Consider the following 24657-nt stretch of genomic DNA (forward strand, 5'->3'; position numbering starts at 1 on the left):
TCCATGAGGACAGCCTCGACGGTGGCCTTGCTGACACCAAACTGCTGTCCCACGGATCGGTAGCTGTCTGGAGTGGCCAGCTTCCAGACAGCGATGCCGACCCGTTTCTCCACAGGGAGGGCACGCCGCATGGCAGTGTCCTGGTGTCTGAGTGCGGGGGTGAGCCACTGGCACAGCTCCATAAATGTCTGCCGCCTCATCCTGAAGTTCCTGAGCCAGCGGTCGTCGTCCCACTCCTCAAGCACCAGCCGCTCCCACCAGTCGGTGCTGGCGGGGTAGCTCCACAGCCGCCGGCATGTGAGGCGGGGGGGCGGGGGCGGGGTGCTGCAGGGTTGGGGGTTGAGCCCTGCTGCCCTGGGGACAGCTCCTCCTCCGGTGTAGCAAGGAGGTGCTCAGCTGCCTCCCGCATGGCATGGATCAGGGCGAGCCCTGCTCCTGCCGGGAGGGCTGGGTGGACCTCTGGCTGCTGCTGCTGCTGCTGGGGGTCCATGACTGCGGCGCCCGGGGTCTGTGTGCCTATGGCTCCTCAGACCGCGTGCTGTGCAGGCTGAGTGTGTCTGGGAGGGGCCTTTTAAGGGAGCGGCTAGCTGTTGCCCCGGAAGCGCTAGTCCACCCTGTGACCCTGTCTGCAGCTGTGCCTGGCATCCCTATTTCGATGTGTGCTACTTTGGCATGTAGACGTTCCCTCGCTGCGCCTATTTCGATGTGGTGCTGTGCAACGTCGAAGTTGAACATCGACGTTGCCAGCCCTGGAGGACGTGTAGACGTTATTCATCGAGATAGCCTATTTCGATGTTGCTACATCGAAATAAGCTATTTCGATGTAGGCTTCACGTGTAGACGTAGCCAGGGTGTCCTGTCCATCTGGTGTGGGAGAACCGGCAACACTATCTGAACAGGAAAAGTGACACTAAAACTCTGAAGTTCTAAACACTAAGGAACTGTTGTTTCTGGTTATCAACAACCTCAAAGCAACCAATCAACTCAGGAAGTTATCAACTGCTTCCAAAAGTTTTAAATAAGTGTTTATCTCCCAATATTCAGTGTATAGTAAAGACACAAAGATATATAGCTGCCTTAAAAACATGATTACAAATAGGACAAAGCAAAACTGATGAAAAATAAGAACATTTTCACTGACATGTTTTGTATGATATTTGTAACCTCAAAAATATATGTTTGAGGGGCACAAATTTTTGCTGACTAATTGGCAAAACCTATTTCTAGTCCAAAATTTTGAGCTTTCAGATCTTCCTCAGATACATCATGACAGCCATCTTTTGTACTACATGAAGTTCTTTCATATCCGGCATTCTGTTGTTCAGAACTCTCAAATAACTGGTATTTTAACCATAAGTAAATTTTTGTTGTGTTTTCCATCAGTTTAATGAGAATAAATACAAATAAATACAGCAAACAGTATAAGTTTGCAGTGTACAATACTACTGCTGTTGGTAAATAAATACTCTGCATACATTCTCATTTGTTTCTTAATATCCAATCTTGTTTTTCTTTTGTGTTATGCAATGCTGGCTATACCTCTCTATTATCCAGAATATTTGAATATCCAGCAGCCTCCTGGTCCCAAGGCTGCTAGATATGAAAGAGTTTACAGTACTGACTTGTGGCGATCACACCAGGATGATTCACGTAAGTCACAATATGAACATATAGATGCACCTTCCCTTTGATATACAAACCAGTTTGGGAAGGAGTGAGGGGATATAAACATACACCTGTACCATTTTCAACAGCAATAAACAGGTCTGTTTCAGCTCCTGTACCCCAGAATCTCCCTACCCATTCTGTGACCAGGAAGTAAAGTTAAGCAGAGGCGTCTAAAACTACAAGGAGTGTATTTGTGGCCAGATCTTTCCAGTGCAAAAGTGAAGACAGTAAACAAGATGACAGAAGTGGAAACACGCTTTGCATGACCAGGAAGTGGAAGGCAATGAACAGACTGAGGATGACTGGGAGTTCTAGTTGTTCACCAAGATGCAGATATCCAACATCTTCATAGCCAAAGGCTGATTTCCTACAGCTGGAGAGATGCAGGTGGACGTTTTAATTTTGCAGGAAGCTGTAGTCAACTCAAGATCCTCCTTTGCTTCATCACCAGTTGTGGGTTTTTCCCCTCAGCCTTTCCAATCCTTGTGATACTTTGTCCCCTCCTTCCCCTATACCCTTAGAGATTAAGCAGCCTTATTTAAGGGAAGGAGGTATGTAGGCTTGGTCAACAACTCTCAGCAGCCCGAGGAAAGCAGTTATGACAGGTTCCTTTTAAAACTACTAAACAGAAATGTGGAGCCCTAGTTCTATGGAAAGTTATTCTAGTGTGTAAGCAATTAGTGCTTGGAGCAGACTGCTGGAAATCCTCTAATAAAGAGAGCCCACAGGATTCAGCCTCAAGCTTACTTTCTGCACTAAGCATACTAAGGATAATAATAATAACAACAACAACAACTATTGCAAGGATGTGGCAGCAGCAAGCTAGCTTGTTTTTCATCAGGCTCCCACAGCATCATCTACTCCTATGGCCCAGGGTTTACTGATGAAGCTGTATAAAAGGGGGAGTGTGCTACAAGGGATAAATAGGTCTCCAATAAGAAGGGGAAATTCCCTAACTAGTACATGGTTGGGGCTATACAAACTTCTACAATGAAATAGACTGAATGAGACTGAAATGGATTCTGTGATTGGTAAACTCAGATCTGAGGAAATGAACTTGACCTGAACTCTAGTTTGAGGTTTTATTTTATCTTCCTTCACTGGTGTTCCGGTTAATTGCAGCTAGTGGAATAATAAGGGATGGGTAAGAAGTTTAGGGGGTGGGGAATGAAAGTTAGTTTTTCCCTAATCCAGCTATGCCAAAGGATCAGAATCAAGACGGAAGCTGGGAGATTGACTGACTGTATACTTTTAAAAAGAGACTTCGTTTTCCCCTGGACTGAGCTAACTCTAATCCATCTATCTATTGCTTTGAAAAGAAGCTGGAATGAGTCTCTTTACATGAAATCTGTATTGTGCTCCTCCTAAAAGTAATCATTTTCAATAGACTGTATCAAATGAGGTTTTTTTCCTATGAAAACTCCATCATGTGAAGTGCTTAGTATGGTCTTAAATTTCAATATGCTAGCTTGAGGCAAATACATAGTTTCTCAATGATGCCTAGTACATAGAGTTAAAGACATCCAAATTACTTCTTCACAAACCACAAAAGTCACTTTAGAACCCATTGCTTTCAAGTAATGTTGCACCAGGAACTGTAAGAGGTTAAGTACCATGAAACATATCAGAGTAGGATTAGATCTGTTATAAAATTCTAACATTCTTTGACAGAAAAAAAATGTCTAAACAGTACTCTATATCAGAATATAAGGATTGCCCTACTAGATCAGAACAATAATGCATCTAAGTTTAATACAGTTTGAACCTCTCTCTTCTGGCACCCTCAAGACCTGACCAGTGCTGGAAGAGAGAATATGCCAGATGACAGGAGGCCGATATTGTCTAGAAGCATTACCAACACTTCCTCTGCTTACTGGGCTGTTAGAAGACATTTAGGGGTAAATTACAGGTAAATAACAACACTGACCACTGAGAGCCAGGACTGGTGCCTGTAAACAAACTTTATGGGACCATGGGAAACTTGGCCACACCCATGATAAATAGTTGTCTGGCTAACTAATATCATGCCAAATTATTGATGTTGCTGGATGAGAGAGTTCTGGATTACAAACGTTCAACCTGTATTCTGTCTCAAACACCAATCAATATCATATGCTTCTGAGCCTGGTGATGGCAGGTCTCATGTGGGCATCCTGTCACCTGAGGGCAAGGGGCAGGCCATTCGCAGAGCTCCTGGAAGGTGTCCGTCATGCGAAGTTCCACAGCCACTGCTGATAATCCCATCCCTGCAGAACAATGTGGCCCACCAGTCAGAGCTGATGTCATGCCGCCAGAAGCAACACTCCACAGCATTCAGGGGACTGAGAGTACCATGCAGCAGCAGAAACACCAGGACCTAGGTGAGAGGGTCCATCTGGTCCTCATCATTGTCAAACTAGAGTAACGTGGGCATCTTGGAGGAAGTGTGCCATGAGATGCAGCATGAAGCCTGTGAGCCCAGCAGTGGTTTTGACCTGCTCCAGCTCCATGGTGTGACTACTGTGGCGTCTGCAGGGACAACCAGAGAACTAGGCTAGCCAGTGTGTCCCCTTTGTGTCTTCGGAGTGGGTGAGACAGTAGCGCAGTGACCTGTGAAATATCTGTTCAGAGCAGCTTCCGCAGCCAAGCAGCCACAGGAAGTACCCACCCTAGTACACTTCCTGGGGTGTTTCTAGGGCTCTAATGAAAAATAGGATCTATTGTGTGTGGACACTCTATTTTGGAATAAGTTTTGCTTATTCCAGGGCTCTCCTAAAGGCTGCAGCTACACTACATTCCCTTTTCAGAAGGGGAATGCAAATACAGCCAATTGGAAATGCAAATGAGGTGTTGATTTACATATCATGCACCTCATTTGCATAATGGTGGCCACTCACTGTACCAGAAGTGCTGTTTTCAGAAAACAAACAAGCAGAGTAGACAGGGTACCCTCGAAAAGAAACCCCATTTTCAGAAACACCCTTCTTCCTCCTATTTTTCAAGAACAAAGGTTCTTTCAAAAATGGGGTTTTCAAAGGAACTCAGTCTACAGTGCTTGTTGTTTTTTTTCTGAAAACAGCACTTCCAGACCAGTGTGTGGTCACCATTATGCAAATGAGGTGTGTGATATGTAACTGAGCACCTCACTTGCATTTTTGATCAGTCATATTTGCATTCCACATCCAAACGAGGAATATAGTGTAGCTGCAGCCCAAGGGCAGATACATTATTCCAAAATAGCATATATCAGAATAATAATTTAAGAATAAACTATCCTGGAATAATGCTGTAGTGTAGGTATGCCCTACAGAGTAAAGTCAATGTAAGCTGCCTTACAGTATTGTAGTGTAGAACAAGGCTTACTCTGAACCAGATATGATGCTTTCAGTTTACAAGGAACTATCCACAAATACTTGCTCTTCAGCCTACAGAACAACAAATAACATCTGTAGCAGAGAATAAAATACAAAATTAACTCCAGATTTCTGACCACAGTAAATCTCCTAGCAATTTAAAATGTAGAATTACAGACTGTTCATGTTTGAGGAGAAAGATGTTCTTGATCTTTAAATTTTAAAAGGTAATATGAAAATTCCATGTGATATCTTAAAGAGATATTGTTCAAGACATGTTTTATAGTTTCTTCCTCTCCTCCAAAATCTCTCAGAGTGCTTCCATGGTCACACAGCAACATTAGGTATACAATAGTATTCATTAAATATAAATTAACTGGAAAAAAACAAAACCTGTGAGCATAAACTTACAAACTTAAGGTCAGTTCTCACTGGTGTCAATGTGAAAATTCTCACTGGATTTTACTGAGATCAGACTTTGGACTTTAAAACCATGGTACAGTTTACTATATCATTCTTCAGCAGTAGAGGGATCTCTGCATGTGTTTGAAGCTACTAGCAGCTTAGCACAACTTAAAAAGAGATTAGGGACAAGTATAAATAAAGTGAAAACTGTCAGTCCAGAACTGGAATTCAGCAGTGAGATCTAAAAGGTCCCATTTACACTTAGTTTAACATTCTACTACAAGAACTACCGGAGTTCCTCTTTGCATTAATGGACTCATGTAACATAAAAATAACACTGTGGCAGCCCAAAAATAAAATAGTAGATCAGCAGTTCTTAACCTGTGAATTGGGACCCCAAAGTGGATCACAACCCAGTTAAATGGGTTTGCCAAGCTGGTGTTAAACTTGTTGAAGCCCAAGGCCAAAGCCCAAACCCCACCACCCAGGTCTGAAGCCAAAGTCTAAGGGCTTCAGCCCCACTTGGGCAGTAGGGCTCAGTTACAGCCCCTCTCCCCCAAACTCAGAGCAGTGGGGCTAAAGTGGATTAATGTTTCAATCCACCCTCCTGTGGTTGAATAGTTACTTTTGTTGTCAGAGAGAGGTCTGGTGCAATGAAGTTTGAGGACAGCTGAAATAGGTAAGAACCAAAAACTGCCATTTCCTTCGTAAGAGAAAAGAAATTAGGAAGTTTCTTCATCATGGATTCAAAAACCAAGACATTGACGAAAGAAAAGCACATTCTCCAGCCGTAAAAGATGTGGGGAGCACATATAAAAAGAAGCCCTGCCAAAATAACTATACCTATTAACTCACAATTAAATTCCTTAGAGGAAAAGCAAATGACAGTTGAGGCAAATGAATTTAGGGCTATATCTTAAATACTCTCTTTTAAAATCTGCCTTACTCTTCAGAATTTAAATCAAAACAGAAAAGCAGCCATGTAGCACTTTAAAGATTAACAAAATAATTTATTAGGTAATGAGATTTCATGGGACAGACCCACTTCTTCAGATCATAGCCATACCAGAACAGAATCAATGTATAAAGCACAGAGGTCCAAAAATTGTTATCAAGGTTAACAGAGCAGAAGAATTGTTATCAGGGCTGGCAAATCAGAAGAGCAGAGGGACAGTGCGAGAGTGGGGGAGGAGTTAAGAGTTAGATAAAACACTAGGTTTGTAAACACGTCCTTATAATGAGTCGGGTAATTGCTGTCCCTGTTCAAACCACGTATTAAAGTGTTGAATTTAAACATGAATGTGGGTTCTGAGCATTCTCTCTGTACATGGTTGTTAAAGTCCCTTTTCAGCAGAACACAAACTTTCATATCTTTAAGTTTGTTAGTCTTTAAAGGGCTACACAGCTGCTTTTTTGTTTTGATGGAATACAGACTAACAGGGCTATCTCTCTGTCAGAATTTACAATGTGTTAATTTCCAAATTAGTCAAAAATGGCTGGGTAAGGTTTCTTGCCCTTACTTTGCTACAGCTATTGAAGTTCTATAAAGAGGTTTGAGTCAACTATTGCCTGTCTTCAAATAGTTAAAAATAACAATAAGCAGTCAGATGCTTAAAACTTTTTCTTTTGAACTAATACCCCATTTTATAAAGGAGATATCAAACCCATGTATCCAAAACTTGAATGGCCCAAAAAAAACCCTAAAAAATCTGCAGCTTTTTGTTATTCTTTTTATAGCGTGACATCAAGGTCACTTAGGAGCTTATTGTTATTCTAGCTATTTTAATCGGAGATGTATTATCACACACCCATGGTATCTCCTTACTGAATTCCTCTACTTTTTTTTTTTTTAGCAGAGCTAAAAATGTTCAGGCAGGAAAAACAGACTCTAAAAGTAATACTGTATGTACTAGAAAACAGCCTTTTAAAATTTGTTTTGTTTGGTTTATTTCTCTTATATGGTTGTTTATTAAAATTTATTTCATATCTGTACCTCAATTTCATCTTACTTCCCATCATCAGCAATACAGTCTTAGCAAAACAAAAACTAAACAAAACCAAAAAAAAAAACAGTAGTATCCTTTCATTTGAAAGTTACTAGTTACGTGCTAAATAACTGCAAAATGTTATTACTGTATAGGCATAGTGTTTTTCATACTTAAGAAAGACATGGTCCCACTTCTACTGAGGTGATATATTCCATTTCAAACATTGCTAAGAGTTTGAATAACACCATCATGCCTTCTAAACTATGGGAAAATTACACAATCTGTTTACCATCTTGCTTAAAATTGAAATGCCATAAAAAGACTGCATGTATTTGCATAGACCTCAACGTGTGCTTCACTACAAGCCTGTAGATGTCGGTTACATGGGGCACGGGCTGAAGAGAAGACAGGAGGAATGAAAGAATATTTAAGTCTATCCCCACCAAATCCAACTGAAAACTCCACGAGTATAACATATAGCACAATTCCTGTATTTGGAAGACAAGGCAGGGGAGGAAATATCTTTTATTCAACCAACTTCTGCTGGTAGAAGAAACAAGCTTTTGACCCACGGAGAAATCTTCAAGTCCAGGAGAAGTAGTGCCAGCATCATGCAAGGTGGAAGGGCTCGTTTAGCATAAGGAGTGAGCACATCTCGTAAGGGACCAACCAAGAGTGTGTGGCCTTAACACAGCTGAACTCATTGGCTAAAGGGAGGGGGACAGTGGATCACAGGTGCACAAGACACAACAACCCCGTTTCTCTCAAAGTGCTGCCCTCGCAGGCAGCGTTGGGGCTGAGGGGTCGCTCACAAGGGAGATTGTACCTCGCCTCTTGTGCAACTGGCAGAAGGAGTCACGCTTGGCACGTGGCTGGTTCTCAAGCAGGGGGATCTGCGCGCGTGGTGGGGAGAGGGGATTAGTGGGGGCTCAGAAAGGATCTGGCCTGGCACGTGAAGGAGCCCGGCCGGCCGGGGGAGGGAGCCCACACCCCGGGAGCAGCGCAGACCCCTCCCGCACGCAGGGGGCGATTGCCACTTGGCTTGCGCAGGGTGGGCCCCCGCGGCTGCCTCCCAGCTTAGCGCGCAGCTGCCCTCGCCTCGCTGAGGCTCTCCCCGGCCCTTGGCGACCCCACCGCCCAAGCCCCTGCCTCAGCTGGAGCCTGCAAAGGCGCTGCCCGGCCGCTCCCCGGCCCCCAGCGCTCCGGTACCTCTTGGCGGCGGCGGCGTTTGGCTGCTGCTCCGGCCGGCCAGCGCGCTGAGGAGCAGAAGGAGCGACAAACTTCCCTCTGCCATTGCCGCGGCGCCGCTGCCTCGTCCGCCGCTCAGGCCAGCGAGTGAGCAGAGGGAGGAGGCGGCGACCCTGCAGCCCGCGGGGGGGGGGGGGGGGGGGGAGGACTCACCCCGCCCTGCTGGGTCCTGCACCGCGCCCCGCTCCAGCTGCCCCACCCGGCGGGCGCCCGCCCTGCCTCCGGCGCGTCTGTGGCACGGGACAGCCAGGCACCCCGGGGCTGGGGCAGCGCAAGGGCAGCCGGGCCCTGCCCAGGCTCTCCAGCTGCTCCAAGGCTCTCACGCTGCCAGCCGCTTGCCAGGCTTTGGGGAGCTCTGAATGAGATTCCAGCCTGCTGGGCATGGGGCTGCCCTTGTCTTGGCCGCAGCTGAGCCCAAGGCACTGCCAGGGCTGGGCACAGCAGTGTTACCCCACTTCTGGGGCTGCACACGCTGCCGGGGCAAATCAAGTTGCCTAAACAGATTTCAGGCTGTCTGCTTCCTCCTTTTGCCCTCACAATGGGCCTGACAGCCATCCAACCACAGGAAAATACTCACCAGCCTACACACCCCAGGCCAGAGAAACATTAAGGTTATATTTTCGCTGCAGAGCTATGAAACGGGACCGGTTTTTTTAAATATTTTTCAAAATACAGTGCCCCGTTTCTGGTCTCTCTGTACCTGCTTGCAGGAGTAAGGGATGCTTCAAAATAGTGTAGTATTTCACCATGTGGCCCTGTGTAGACAGTGCCAAATGCCCAAATAGCCTATTTTGAAATTAACTCGAAATCAGATGCAATTTGTGTGTCTTATTTCAAGTTATGAGTGCAGTGTAAATGTAGCCTAACCCAGGAACCTAGCCTTGAAACAAGGCCTGTTGCCAACTCTGTCAACATATCTATGCTAGAGACACCATCTCAGGACTTAACATCAGGCATACCACCAGGGGCTCAAACACTTGCACATCCACTTGTGATATATGCCATCGTGTTCCATCAATGTCCCTCTGCCATGTACATTGGAAAAACTGGGCAGTCCCTGCACCAAAGGGACACAAACCCAACATCAGGAGTTGGAATACCCATAAACCTCCCATAAACACTTTAACCTCCCTGGACATATGTCTACAGTGCCCCCCACACCTTTCAAAAGGGGCATGCAAAAATGGCCATTTGAAAATGCAAATGAGATACTGATTTGCATATTCAGCACCTTGTTTGCATAATGATGGCCACTTGCCCTTGCAGAAGTGCTGGTTTCACAAGCCAAAACATCCATGTAGCTGGGGTTTATTCAAAAAGAAGCCCTGCTTTCAAAAGCACCGTTCTAACTTTTTTCAGGAAGAAGGGTGCATTCAAAAGTAGGGCTTCCTTTGAAGTAACTCCATTTACATGGCTGTTTTGGCTTTCCAGAATGCAAGTGGCTGGTATTATGCAAATGAGGTTCTGAATATGCAAATAAGCACCTCCTTTGCATTTTGATCAGCTGTTTTTGCATTCCTCTTTGAAAAGGGAGGAGCCAGTGTAAATGGAGCCTCAGCAATGCAGCGTTTCCCAAAGTGTGGTACGTGTACTACCGGTAGTGTGCAAAAGGATTTCACGGGGTACACAGCAGAAAATAAATTGCTAAAAAACAGGAGATAAGCACTGGGACAGCACTGGGAGAGGGAGTACACCAATAAGACCGAAGTCCCAAAAGGGGTACATGAATGTCTTAAGTTTGGGAAACTCTGCAATAATGGATTTAAATGTAGTTATTCTGCCAGAAAATTTTATGACAGGAAGACATCTGCTTTGGAATTCATTTACAAATTTGACATATTTAACCTGGGTCTGAACAGAGATTTTAACTATCTTATGCTTTACAAGGGCAATTTCGTGACTGTTGATGTTCGCAGAATGGGACACCATGAAAAATATTAATATGAAAATTACAAACTAAATTATACTTGCACCGCATTACAAATTAATTACAACTGAAAAAAATTGAAATTTGCTGGCATTGTAAAATCAGTTTGCTACCAGTTCTTTGTGTAGCTAACTGCCTTATCTCCTGAAGCACACAAAAGGAAGGTTGTGAGACTGGATTAAAATAAAATGTATACTACATGACAGCTGACTAAAATTATTAAACTACATACCTTAGAGGGCAAAAAGAACTGAAAGTCAATTTTGTTGACTTAAATATGTCAGACAGGTTAGGCCATTTTGACAATGAAAATAGTGTACATAAGTTACTATAAGCATGTTCAGAGGTTGTAGAAAAATGTATAATAGATTGTATCAGGAAAAATGGGATTTAATAACGCAACTAGAAACTGCATTATGATTCAGTCACACAAATCTGAGTAGGTAAGGTGCACTTTGAACTATTTCCTGATTTGAATCCTTTTAAAACTAACAATCTTCATATTTCACAGATTAAATAATTACCTGTATTTGCTCAAGTCTAGCATAATTACTCCTTTGTACAAATACTTATGCACTGCAGTCCTAATCATAAACTGAACTTTCTGTGATAGTTCCTGTTTGAATGGAGTTTGGACAATGCTTTCACCAAGCAATGTCAGAGACAGAGAAAGCTTGCCATAGAGCCACAAATCTGGATATGCTTATTTCAACGCTCCGATTCATGAACTTTTTTCTTGGCAAATCTTTTTCAGCCCTTTCAGGTTCAAATTCAAGAGATTACTGTACTTTGCTGACAATACATTGTACTCTGTTATATCCAACAATGCAGCCTCTGTATTTCTTTCACTACAGTATTACTCCACCGTTAGTAGAGCTGTTTCTTGTCCTTACCCAAACTGCTCGTTTTGAGATTTTATCCAAAATAACACACATTTAGTATTTGCACTGTTTTGAAAACTTTAATTACTTCTAATATATTCTATGCATTTTCTCTCAGTAAAGTGACAACAATAATGTTCTGCCAACCATTTGGCCCTCTTAAGTAAATAGAAAACAAACCCTATACTTCACTTTCCCAATGAGGAGGTAGCAGCATACTGCAGATCTTTCTGGGAAAACCAAATGCAAAAAAATTAGCATTGATAGTTCTGTCTTTGAAAATTAATTGCTTTGTAGCAAGAGGGTAGGCAGTAAGTGGCATATTGGGAGGGAATTGGTCGGACCAATCTCCAGCATAATCTCACTGTCATATTTCAGTCTACAGGCTTTATGGGAAGTAGTATCCCTTGCTGATTCCTTTCATGGAGTGAGGAACAAAAACCAAGCAACTTTTGGTTGCCAAGGAGATGAAAGTATACTATTGAAATCCAAGGTAACTAAAAGATCAGAGCTGTTCACTCCAAGTATATTCTCTGAAGTTCCAAGATGGAGCACGTCACATTTTGTAATCAGGGCATCTAAAATCTACTTGCATCACTTATTGTAAAAGAATGTGTCTGAATTACATGAGCTAAAGTTCCAGGTCTGTTAAGTCAGAGGCAGTAACAACTTAATTCATTAAATCTCTGTAAGAGCCACATCACACTAGCATGGATTACATACTCCCTCTGGCTGGGAACATGCATCCCAGTGGAGGTTCACAGCAGAGAAAATCTCTGTGCTGGCTACAATTTGTCACAACGCTGGGTGGATTTAGGGAAACCAGACATCCCAGTTTTACAGGCATAGTCCTGATACTCAGGGCTTTTTTTCTTATTTAGGTACGTTACTTGAAACTGGGACCTTAAAGCACGATCCTTTGCTGTTTGCGCTAAAGGTCTAGTAACAGACAGTAGCAGGCTCAGATTTAATCTAGCCTCTATAAGAGACAAAAAGCCAAACTGTGTTACGGTATGTATGATGTCACTTTCAGTGTCACTCAGGAGCCATCAACTTCCTCTGAAAACTCAAAGATAAGGGTGGAAACTCACCATTGAAAGCAGCCTGCAGCTCTGACTGCCAGCTCTGAGCCTTCTGTAGATCAGCCTTTCCAGACCTTTATGTGGACACTTCCTCACTCTTGCAGCTTCTGGGTTTAAGAGCTTCTGGACCTGACATTGAAAACTGAAGGTGTTGCCTTTTCAGGGTTTGTCCCAGAATCCATGTTAGTTCCACAAAAATTGTTAGTGCCAGGTTTTCAAAGCCTCAGAAGTTGCCATGCTCCAGCTAAATTGTTGAAACTAACAGCAGATTAGTTGTGCAGATTTGCACTTTCAAACTTGCCACCATTCTATCATGTTTCTTAGCTGACCTCTCCCTGCATGAGTCCTCAAGCCATTCTTCCGTAATGGGTACATTCAATTCCACAAGACCTCCAACACTAGGCAGTACTGCAAGCACTGAGCCTATTGTTTCATTGTCGTATGCAGGTTGGTGAGAATCCAGCTGGATCCAATATCAACACTTTTCCCTAATCCCACCAACTCTGGAAAGTATTGATGCAGAAAGGCACAATAAGAAGCTTGTTTAAAGATGGGTAGGAGACAAGGGACAGGGAGAAAATGTGAAAAGGAGAGATAGAAGGATATGGTCCCAGGTGGGGAAAGTTACTGGTAAATAGGTGGAAGGAAAGAGGAAGAAGAGAGAAAGAGTTGAGTATGTTTTAGGACTTGGGGTGGGGGCCAAGTGATGTGAATAGTAATGTGTGGGTGATGGGGAGCAGGGTTGAGTGAAGAAGAGCAAAAGGGTAGGGCTCCAGTAGGAGAAGCGAAGGGCAGAGTTACTATGATCTGACAGATTTCAGATGGCTCATTGCAGAGCAGATCTTGTCTCTTCCAGGAATCACTCAGCTCAAGCCCCGCATTTTCTGTAGCTCTCCAAACATATTCCAACCCACCCACTGGCCCACTGCAGTCCCATCATTCATTTGGCATATCCCTTACCATGGCCCACTATTCTCCTACCATACTCACTTACATTTAGATCAATGAAACATGATATTTAAACCATGTTGATTTCATTGTAGCTGCAGGTAAGTAGGAGACAGAAGTGATGGGCTGATGAGCTCTCTGTTTGTACATGCAAAAAGAAAAAGCCATACTCCTTGCTTCGGAAGGGGCCCCCTTTATCCATCTACTTGGTGTCTTTTTGGGACAATTGAAGGGGGGAAAAAGCTATCTAGTAAGCAACTGGCAGCTACATTACATTAACCTAAGGTTTGCAAAGAATTTTGAGAAGAGTGCAGATAGGATTAATTAACTGATATTTAAATATTATAACCAAAACATCTACTCACGCTAAGCAATAATCTTTTGTTGCAGGGAACTCAATTGCTATGATTTTAGATGATCATATAACTGCTAAAGAAAAAGTACTGATTTTTGTACACTTACTCACCAAGAGAAACTATAACCCACTCTGAGTGATCTGTGATACTTTCAATTTAAAATATATTTAAAAATAATTTTCAAGAGCTAAATCTGTTGCATAACAAACTGTCAAAAATGCTAGAAATGTTTAGTAAGGGCAGTTACTGGCTGCGAATTTTACCTTGATCTGTACCTTTTCCTCTCTTGCAATGGACATGGGGATTGTTTGACTTAGTCACCAAGTCTAGGTTTTATATTTGCCAGTAGCTGTTGATTTTCAGGGGAAAAAATTAAATCAGTTCTATAGGATTATATTGACTTGCCTTCCTTAAAATTGATATTGTTGCAAAGAATGCAGGCAGGGAGAGAAGCAGATGGGCAATATCTGACAAATAAAATTTCCAGATATTGCCCATCTGTTTCCCTGTCCACATTTCAACTTCAAAGTATTGCTGGTGTCCTAAAGGTGATTTTGGTAATATTCCTCCTTGCAACAATGGCCTACCCAGACAGTACCATGTTCAGTCAATAAGCAGAAGCAGCAAGCTGAGAATGAGGTTTAATTCACAAGCTTGCTAAAGACTTTGATCTTCAAAAATATGAATTTCAAATCTAGGGTTAAGATGATGAGCTCATTTTACTGCAGAAATTCTGCTTTATAAATTTTATATACGCTTTTTTGTTTATTTTTAAATGTATTTATTTTAAAAAACAATAAAATAAGAGTAAAATAAAGAAAAAAGAAGAATGTAGGAGAGACAATGCAGCAAAATACACGTTTAGTTAAGACATTATGCTTTGAATACAATACTGGTGTGGATGATATTTCTTACAATTTCAGGAATTTGCTTATAATTTAATTTCCCATCATTGTCTCGGTATATTTGTATTTTGTAGATTTAATGGCTGGCGCATTTCTGAAGAAAGTTCAAAACATCTAAGCTGAGTCTATACATGAGCACGCTTTCGAAAGGGTGAAAATTGACGTTCGGTGGTCGAAATAGTGGCCGTCGAGAGGGAGCACCCGACACCATTAGCGGATTGACATTTCAATCTGCTTTTTCGAAGTGCCACCGCAGTCTTTCGAAAGACAGCATCCACATGGCTCTAAACCCTCTTTTGAAAGAAGGGAGGCAGGAAATGCCACGGGCGGGGTCCCCTGGCAGACAAGCCCTTCTGGGGTCACAGCCAGCCACTCCCTTTAAAGATCCCCCCACACCCTCCACTCCGCATGAGCCAAGTTCTGCCCAGCCGTTCCCAGCCCAGCAGAGCCTACTCATGCTCAAGATGGAGGCACAGCGACAGCTCCTGCAAGAGGACACCCTCATCATGGATGTACTGCTGGCAGTGCTGTGCAACATCGCCGCAGCTGCACCCGATCTCATCAGGTGGCTGGGCGGTCCCACTGGGGCTGTGGGGCTCCCCCACCCAGGGCACCACCGGTTGCCACCCCAGGTGCCTCGACACCTCTGGACCCACCCCAGCAGCATCAACTGATGGGAATGCTTGGTGCTGGGGGAGTGGGGTGAGGAAAGGTGGCTGCAGAACTTCTGCATGTCGAGGCAGACCTTCGACGAGATCTGCCACTGGCTCGCCCCCGCACTCCGGCACCACGACACCTGCATGAGACCAGCCCTCGCCCTTGAGAAATGGGTCACGATCGCCATCTGGAAGCTGAGCACCCCAGACTCCTATTGCTCCATGGGACAACATATCGAGGTGGGCAAGGCCACTGTCGGGGCCGTACTTTTGGGGCCAGCTGGGAGGGGGGCAGGTGGCTGGATGGGGCTGGGGCCAGATGGGAGGGGGGCAGAACAGGTCCAAGGTGGGGGGGAGACAGCCCACCACACCTGCACTAGAGCACATGTCCCCCTCCCCCTTATGCAGGTCGTCAGAGCCATCAACGTGATGCTGCTCGATAGGGTTGTCCACCTGGGGTAGCTGGACAACACTGTTCCCGGCTTCCAGGACCTGGGCTTTCCGAACTGCATCGGTGCTTTGGATGGCACGCACATCCCCATCTGCTCCCCACCACACAGCACCGGCCAGTACATCAACAGGAAGGGCTACTATTCAGTGGTACTCCAGGCCCTGGTGGACACGAGGGGCCAGTTCACCGACATCTGTGTGGGCTGGGCCATCCGCACCCACGTTGCCTGGGTCTTCCAGAACTCTGGGCTCTGCCAGCACATGGGGGCTGGCATGTTCATCTTCCAGCAGGAGATCCCGGTGGCAGAGGACGTCACCATGCCGCTGTGCATGGTGCCAGATGCAGCATACCCCCTGCAGCGGTGGCTCATGAGGCCGTACACAGGACACCTCGACCCCACCCAGGAGGCATTCAATCAGCACCTCAGCCACGCCTGCAACATTGTGGAGCAGGCCTTCAGATGCCTAAAGGGGCGGTGGAGGTGCCTCCACAAGCGGCAGGAGGTCGGGATCCTCAATGTGCCCCAGGTGGTGGGCACCTGTTGCATCTTCCACAATGTTGTGGAGGGAAAGGGGGATGCCTATGTCCCCAGGGGGTGCCTTCCGTCTGGCTCTGGCTATAAGCAGCTGGGCCCTGCCCCATCCACCAGGCCCACCGGGATGGCCACCACATCAGGCAGGCCCTCAGGCAGGCCTTTGCTGATGGCCACTTCTGCCCACATGCACACCCACATCCCACGTACATCCGTCACTCACCGTCCCTACCACCCCTGTACTCACCAGCACCACACCCACACCACACACCATACCCCTGAGGAGCACAGCACGGAGTGGTGAACAGTAAATAAACATTTATCAAGACCATGCATTGTGAACTATGTACAGGTGGGGGGGATCCTGACCTGCAGGGGGTGGGGAGCTCATTCCAGGGCATGGGTGGTGGGCTGTGAGCCTCATCAGCCCCTGGAGCCCCTACCTCCCTGGGTGTGGGGTCCCCAGCAGGGAGGAGAGGGTGCAGGGAACACTGGCAGGTAAGGCCAGGGAGTGGGCCCAGTGGGGGCAGTTGGGGCAGGCTCAGTGGGGGAGTTGCTGGGGGCGGCCAGGAGGCAAGCAATGTTGGCCACATGGTCCTGGAAGGTGTGACTAATGCACTCAAGGGTCTGCAGCAGCCTCTCCCAGGCCGCTCTCCACTCCATCTTGGCCTTGGAGAGCCGCAGGCGCTGCTCGGCCACCTCGGCCTGGGACTGGCTGGCAGGGTCCTCCTTGGACTGGTGGGGGGGCCCCTTCGGCCACGGGCCCACCAGCGCACTGCATGGGGTGGCATCCAGGTGCCTCCAATATCCTCCAGGGGGTTCTTGTGGATGAGGGATGCCACTGGGTCCTCCCAGCCAACAGATGGTGCAGCTGTATGGAGAGAGGGACAGCATGTCAGTAATGTGCCCCAGATGGAGGGGGATCTTGATGTGGCCCACCCACCGAGCCCCCCTATGGGGCTCCCACCCCCCTCAGGGGGCACTGACCCACCCCCCACAGGGTAGGCATCTCATGTGGGTGGCCCATCCTGCCTGTAGTGTGCAGTCCCTGGGTGCTGTCCAGCACAGAGCAGCCGCCGTCAGCGTGTGGCTTGCGGTGCTGTCCATGGGGTGCCACATAACATGGTGGGCTGGCATGTGTGCGGCCCAGGACTACTGGTCCCGGGTGCAGGCGACTAGCAGTTGCGTCACCCGCACCCTATGGAGCGGGTGAGTGCCCCTACCAGAGGGTTCCTCTATGACATCCGGGGATGCCTGGCTCCTGGTTGCCCAGCTGGACAAGCAGGAGGGGATGTAGATGGTGAGGTTCCCCTTCTCCCTTGACCACTCAGTGGTGTCCTCACCATCCTGGGTCCCCAGTCTGGGCTGCTCCTCTGCTGCTGGCTGCAGCTCATCTGTAGACATGTCCAGGAACGCCGGGAGTGGGGAGCTGTCCTGGGGCCCCAGGATGCCCCGGAGCTCCTGGAAGAAGGGGCATGTGGCTGGAGCAGCCCTGGAGTGGCCAGCCTGGTCCCTGGCACAGGCATACTCCTGCCACAGCTCCTTCACCTTGGAGCGTACCTGTTCAGCAGCACACTCTGGGTGGCCCCTGGTCAGGAGGACCCAAGCCAGGTGGCCAAAGGCTGTGGCATTGCACCACTTCACCCCCATCCCATGGAGGACCTTCTCCTCCTTCCAGAGGCCAAGGAGGTTCTGCAGCTCCCGCTCCGTTCAGGAGGGGGCCCTCCCCCCGCCCCCCCAGGAGCCCTGAGGAGGCTTGGAGGAGGGGCCATGGGGCTTGCGTGGGGTCTGGCTGCTGGCCTTGGCAGCAGCGCTGGAGTGTAGGGCTGGAACACTTGCAGAGGCTGCTCCTAGCACACGCTCAGCTTCCTGCCACGGGTTTTCTGTGTGCATGCAGCTTTAAGGCAGCCAGACGCAGGGACCATACAGCCCTGCTGCTACTGGCTGGAGCGTCCCCGTGCTCCAGCTGACTGGCACCATGGTGGACCTGTATTTTGAAAAAGTGGAATGTGGAGCGTCTACACATGTACTCTTTCGATTTAGTTTTTTGACAGGGGCTGATTTTCCTGATATGGGATCAGGGTTCAGATTTCAATGTCTGCACCCTGTTCCTTCAATTTCCTTTTGAAAGACAGTGTTACATGCGTGGAGGCTCCTCACGCTCTTTTGAAAGAGGGCCACTTATTTCAATGTTTTGTGCATGTGTAGACACAGGTCTAAAGTTCTCTAAAGATTTATGTTATGGAGCAAAAATGTCACACATTATACCAACTTGCTAAAGGCACATATCACCAGCTTTCTAGCAAAACAGTTATTTAAACTACAGTTACACTACAGCAATCTGTCAACAGAAGTCTCCATCTGAAGAGATTTCCCGACAAAACTTCTGTCGACAGCATGTGGCCACACACAAAAACCAATTGGAAAAGCTCTCTGCTCTTTTGACAGAGCAGCCAGAGTTTCCAGGGGCTCTCTCAGCAGAACAGACACCTGGAAGCACAGCTGACAGGGCTGCCCATTGTTCTGGATGCCTTGTCAGTTGCAAGAAGGCCCTTCCCCCCCGCCCAAAAAAAAACCAGTCCACACAGCTTTTTGTTGACAATGCAGCAATTTTTGAGACAGCAGCATTATGCCTCATGGCTGAGAGGCAGAACGCTGCTGGCCAATGTAAAGGCAGCCAATATGACTTACCACTAGAGAAGGAAGAGAATTGAAAAGTCACAAAAATTGCTGAGTTGATTATTATAGTGTAATTGGGAGCCGAATTGAGCTCTCTGCCTTTCATTTAAAGTAGCGTACCTAAATTATTTCACCAGACTGTGATTTGTAAAAATTGCACAGCAATCTTTTAAATTAAATTTCCAATAAACAATTCATGTAGCTTTACTAATGCAGCTATACAAAGGACAACTTTGAAGAGCAGCGACGCGTACGCCTCATTGATGCTCGTGAGAGGAAGAAAGCAACAGCAGCAAGTGCACCAACAGAGCCAGGACAATTCCCTTGCCCCCACTGTGAATGCCCATGTCGTTCAAAGCTTGGACTCCTCAGCCACATGCGAGTCCACAACCGATGAACCTGTGCAAGCTCAAGACGTCATCATCAGACACGATGGACTACCTACTGTACACAAAGGACAATGTCCATTGCACTAGAATAAACACAGACATACGTGGCTCATGTGTTAGATTAAAACACAGGTGCAAAGTTGAAGCATTTGATCAAGGGGAAAGAAAGTGCTATGCAGTCAAACATTATGTACATTATTTCTATCTAGTGACTAGCTAAAATTATATACAAATTGTATTATACAAAATGATGGTTAAAGATATATCTCTTTAGTTTTGGTTGTTCTTTGCGTATTTGCTCATTGCCAAGTCAGCACAACAAAGCAATGTGGGTCGGCTGAGTGCCTAAGAATAACAAGAGCAAAATGAATTCTTTAAACTACTTGTGAATTTGTGTCAACTGACTTATGTAACAGTTGGAAGGGTGAAAGGCAGTTCAGGACACAGCCTGGGCTAGGGAGAGAAGAGAAAGAACTAGTTAAGCTCCCAGTTGGTGGCAGTAGGGAGTGGCAGCAGTTAATCAATGAAGACTAGCTGATCTCATTGGTTGGTAGGGTTTTTAAAAAGCCGTCCCAGTCAGGAGGTGGGAGAGAGAATAGATGGACGAAGTAAGAAGGTGGAGGAGGTTGAGATAAGAGGAGAGAAGATGGATAAGGAGAACAAACAGTGTTTACAAAAAACACAAGGGGGAAAGGGAGTAGCCCAGTGGGAGGGTGCCTGGGCTTCAGAGGTGGGTGCAGCCTAGCCCCTCCAGCAATAAGGGAGAGGCATGGGGCCCAGACAAGACACAGTGGTACCCTTCCACACTTAGTGAAGTCAGGCCCAAGCATCTCTATCTGGCTACGTCTACACGTGAAGCCTACATCGAAATAGCTTATTTCGATGTTGCGACATCGAAATAGGCTATTTCGATGAATAACGTCTACACGTCCTCCAGGGCCGGCAACGTCGATGTTCAACTTCGACGTTGCTCAGCCCAACGTCGAAATAGGCGCAGCGAGGGAACGTCTACACGTCAAAGTAGCACACATCGAAATAGGGATGCCAGGCACAGCTGCAGACAGGGTCAACGGGCGGACTAGCGTTTCCGGGGCAACAGCTAGCCGCTCCCTTAAAGGGCCCCTCCCACATACACTCAGCCTGCACAGCACGCGGTCTGAGGAGCCATAGGCACACAGACCCCGGGCGCCGCAGTCATGGACCCCCAGCAGCAGCAGCAGCAGCAGCAGCAGCTAGAGGTCCACCCAGCCCTCCCGGCAGGAGCAGGGCTTGCCCTGGCCCATGCCATGTGGGAGGCAGCTGAGTACCTCCTTGCCCCAGCGGAGGAGATGCCCCCAGGGCAGCAGGGCTCAACCCCTACCCCTGCAGCACTCCGCTCCACCCCCCGCCTCACACGCCGGCGGCTGTGGAGCTACCCCACCAGCACCAACTGGTGGGAGCGGCTGGTGCTTGGGGAGTGGGACGACGATCACTGGCTCAGGGACTTCAGGATGAGCCGGCAGACATTCCTGGAGCTGTGCCAGTGGCTCACCCCCGCACTCAGGCACCGGGACACCGCCATGCGGCGTGCCCTCCCTGTGGAGAAACGGGTCGGCATCACTGTCTGGAAGCTGGCCACTCCGGACAGCTACCGATCTGTGGGGCAGCAGTTTGGTGTCGGAAAGGCCACCGTCGGGGCTGTCTTCATGGAGGTAAGAGAACCCACAGGGGGAGGCCAGGGCAGGGCAGGGGGGCCAGAGCAGGGCAGGGGGGCCAGGGCAGGGCAGGGGGGCCAGGGCAGGGCAGGGGGGCGAGAGCAGGGCAGGCGGGCCAGAGCAGAGCAGAGGGGCCAGGCCAGGGCAGGGCAGGGCCACGCACACCCTGCTCACCCCTCATTGGGGCTGTCCCATGTGCTTTCTCTGCAGGTCGTGCGTGCCATCAACACCATGCTCCTGCACAGGCTCGTGAGGCTGGGGGACCCACATGCCACTGTCGCCGCCTTTGCCACCCTGGGCTTCCCCAACTGCTTCGGGGCTCTGGATGGGACTCACATCCCCATCCGCGCCCCGCAGCACAGTGGAGGACGATACCTCAATCGGAAGGGCTACCATTCTGTCGTCCTGCAGGCCTTGGTGGACAGCCGGGGACGTTTCCAGGACATTTACGTGGGCTGGCCTGGCAGCACACACGACGCCCGGGTTTTTTGGAACTCGGGCCTGTGCCGCCGGCTGGAGGCAGGGACCTACATCTCCCAGCGGGAGATCCCTCTGGGGGACACCACCATGCCCTTCTGCGTCATCGCAGATGCGGCCTACCCCCTCCGGCCGTGGCTCATGCACCCCTACACGGGCCATCTCTCCGCTAGCCAGGAGCGCTTCAACGAGCGCCTGAACCGTGCACGCCAGGTGGTGGAGCGCTCATTTGGCCGCCTCAAGGGACGCTGGCGATGTCTCCTGACCTGCCTGGATGCGGGCCCCAACAACATCCCCCAGATTGTGGGTGCCTGCTGCGCCCTGCACAACCTCGTGGAGAGCAAGGGGGAGACCCTTCTGCAGGGCTGGGCCGCGGAGGCCGGCAGGGCACACGTGCAGCCACCTGCTGCCCCCAGTCGGCAGGTGGACCCCGAGGGGACCCGGGTCCGGGAGGCCCTGTGGGCCCACTTCGACCAACAGGCCGCGGGGTGAACTCTGCCCAGGCCCCCTACTGCCCGCCCCTTCCTCCCCCACACTCCTGCCCCAACGCCCACACCATGGAGCACCCCACCGCCCCCCCCCCCTCCCACTTGTCCTGGACAAATGACAGCACGAACTTGTGGCTGAATGTAAACTTATTTTTTGTCTTTCAGAAACTTTTTTTTTTTTTGGTCAATAAATATATGTCAAACACAAACCAAAAAGTAGGGACAAACGTTCCACAAAAGCAATATGTGCACAAATAAAACAATACAACAAAGCAAACAACTGTGCGCCATCAAAAAAGAAAACCAGGGTGGAGAACGGGGAGAACTATTTACATGGGGGGGACGGGGCAAACGGGGGCACCAAAACAAAAGAGTCCAACTATATACAACAAGGGGGGGGCCACATCCCGGGCCCCTCGCCCCTATAGCCCAGCACTGGGCATGCCCGGCCGGGAGCCCCGCCGTGCCTGCAGTCTGGTCCGCGGCTGGGTGGGAGCAGGCTGGACTGGAAGGTATCGGTGCCGGCGAGTCTCAGGTGGCTCCAGGGGTCCCTCGGCGCTCTGGCCCTTGCGGGTGGGTGGTGGGGCGACGGCGGACAGCCCGGCGACGGCCGGAGCAGCTGGTGGTGGGGCTGCAGGAGAGGGCAGGGCGGGCGATGGGTCGGCCGTCACGGCATGGGGGGCCAGGTAGTCGACAAGCCAGTTAAATGTCTGCATATAGGCCCCCCATGCCTCTTGGCGCCAGGCCAGCGCCAACTCCTGCAGCTGGAGGTGCTGCTCCGAGACCTCCAGCTGCCGGCGGAGGATGGCCAGCAGCTGGGGGTCCGTCGCCGTCGCCGGTAGTAGGCGCGGGGTCCACCGTCTAGCCCTCCGTGGGGCCGGTCGTTCCTTGGCCGAGGGGCTGCCCTGGAGCGATGATCCCGGAGGGCTCTCCGGGACAACTGAGGCCTCGCCGGCGCTCTCTTCCGGTCCTTCGGATGGTGCAGGTGCAGGTGCAGGACACAGGAGAGGAGGGGGGAAAGAAGAATGGAGACAGGCGTTAGTGTGGGCCCCGAGCCGTGGCCTCTGTCCCCCCCGCCCTGTGCTGCAGGTTCCCCATCCCCGTCCCCGGGACATGCTGCTGTGATGGATGGGGTTCAGGGGTCCCCCTGCCCTGCACCCCGTCCCCTGGTGGGAGCGACTCTCACTTCACCCCGCAGGGTCTGAGAGCAGGAGAGGTTTCTTAGGCCACAGATGGCCACTTTCTGGCAGGAGTGACAGCACCAGCTGTCGGAAGAGACAGTCCTTCCAACCCGTCACGGGGAGAAGACCCCAAGGGGGGCCCCTCTGGGATGCAGCTTTCCCCCTCCTCTGGCTGGCTGCCTACCAGCTCTCCCTTCCCCTAGCCTCTACCTGTGGCCCCCACCCTCGCCCCCCAATTCCAAGCCAGCTCGGCTCCTCCCTCCTGTTTGTTCAGGGCAGAGGTGTCACCTGCCAGCTGTAGCGCCAGGATCCTCCTTTGGCCCTGGGAGCTCTTCGGCTCTTGTGGCTCATATGCAGCCTGAGTCTCCCTTTGGCACTCCCCGCACTCCATCACATGCTGCTGCTGCGGGGTGTCCCACCCCCTCCGCCCAGGGGCCCCTCGAGGTTCCGCTCCCCCCTGGCCCGGGGATGGGGCATGGCACTGTCATGCAGGGTGGCGGGGGGCAGGGGCTGATGGCTGCAGTGCTGTGAGGGCCATGGCCCTGGTGTCCTTGGGGCCATGGCCATGTGAGCGTGTGGGGGGCCCTGGACACATCTCTGTTACCCCCGCCCCTCAAGCCCAGGGGTGTCCACCAGAGAGGGGTACCTACCTGTGGGTCTGCTCCCATGGTCCGGAGATCCCCGGGGGTCGGAGGCCCTGCTGCTGCTCCGGGATGGCAGGAGGAGGATCTGCAGGCTGGATTCTGTGGAGGAGGAGCCCCCCTCCTCCTCCTCCTGCCGCGATGTCCTGGGGATGGCCTCCGGGGGGGGGCCCCCGGGGTGCGGGGCTTGCCTCCGGGGCGGACTCCGGCTGCAGGACCTGCTGGGCCTCGTCAGCCGAGGTGTCAAGGGTGGCCGGAGGGGAGGAGGTGTGCCGGGAGCGCAGGATGTCCCTGAGCTCCCTGTAAAAGGGGCAAGTGACAGGGGCGGCCCCAGATCGGCTGGCCGCATCCCGGGCCCGGGCATAACCCTGCCACAGCTCCTTCACCTTACTCCTCACATGATCCGGAGTGCGGGCAGGGTGACCCCGGGCAGCCAGGCCATCGGCCAGCCGAGCGAACGCATCCGCGTTCCACCTCTTGCTCCCCATTACCTGGAGCACCTCCTCCTCACTCCAGAGCCCCAGCAGGTCCCGCAGCTCGGCCTCCGTCCAGGAGGGGCCCCGCTGCCGCTTCCCAGACTGGCTGCCCCTCTGGCTGGGCTGGCTGCCCTGGCTCCCCTTGGGGGGGTGCCCTGGGGGCGCTGCTGGCTTGCCATCGCCGCTGGCTGGCTGGGTGGCTGAGGGCTGTGCAGGCTCGCCGCGTGTGCAGGCTGCAGCCTGCACGTTGCCT

The 24657-nt window shown here is 49.7% G+C and overlaps 1 protein-coding gene across 4 annotated transcripts in view; it reads right to left on the reverse strand.

The window, feature by feature from the left end:
• The window catches only part of LAMA2 (laminin subunit alpha 2), a 588677-nt gene extending 579920 nt beyond the window's left edge, over window positions 1-8757 (reverse strand). For all 4 annotated transcript variants that reach the window (XM_074990592.1, XM_074990590.1, XM_074990591.1 and 1 more), the window contains exon 1: window positions 8603-8757. In XM_074990592.1, the coding sequence (XP_074846693.1) occupies window positions 8603-8687 (85 nt within the window). In that variant the 5' untranslated portion in view covers window positions 8688-8757. The remainder of the gene's footprint in view (window positions 1-8602) is intronic.
• Between the last annotated feature and the right edge of the window lie 15900 nt (window positions 8758-24657).

The sequence above is a fragment of the Carettochelys insculpta genome, chromosome 3, assembly GCF_033958435.1.
Source record: "Carettochelys insculpta isolate YL-2023 chromosome 3, ASM3395843v1, whole genome shotgun sequence".
Taxonomy (NCBI): Eukaryota; Metazoa; Chordata; order Testudines; family Carettochelyidae; genus Carettochelys; species Carettochelys insculpta.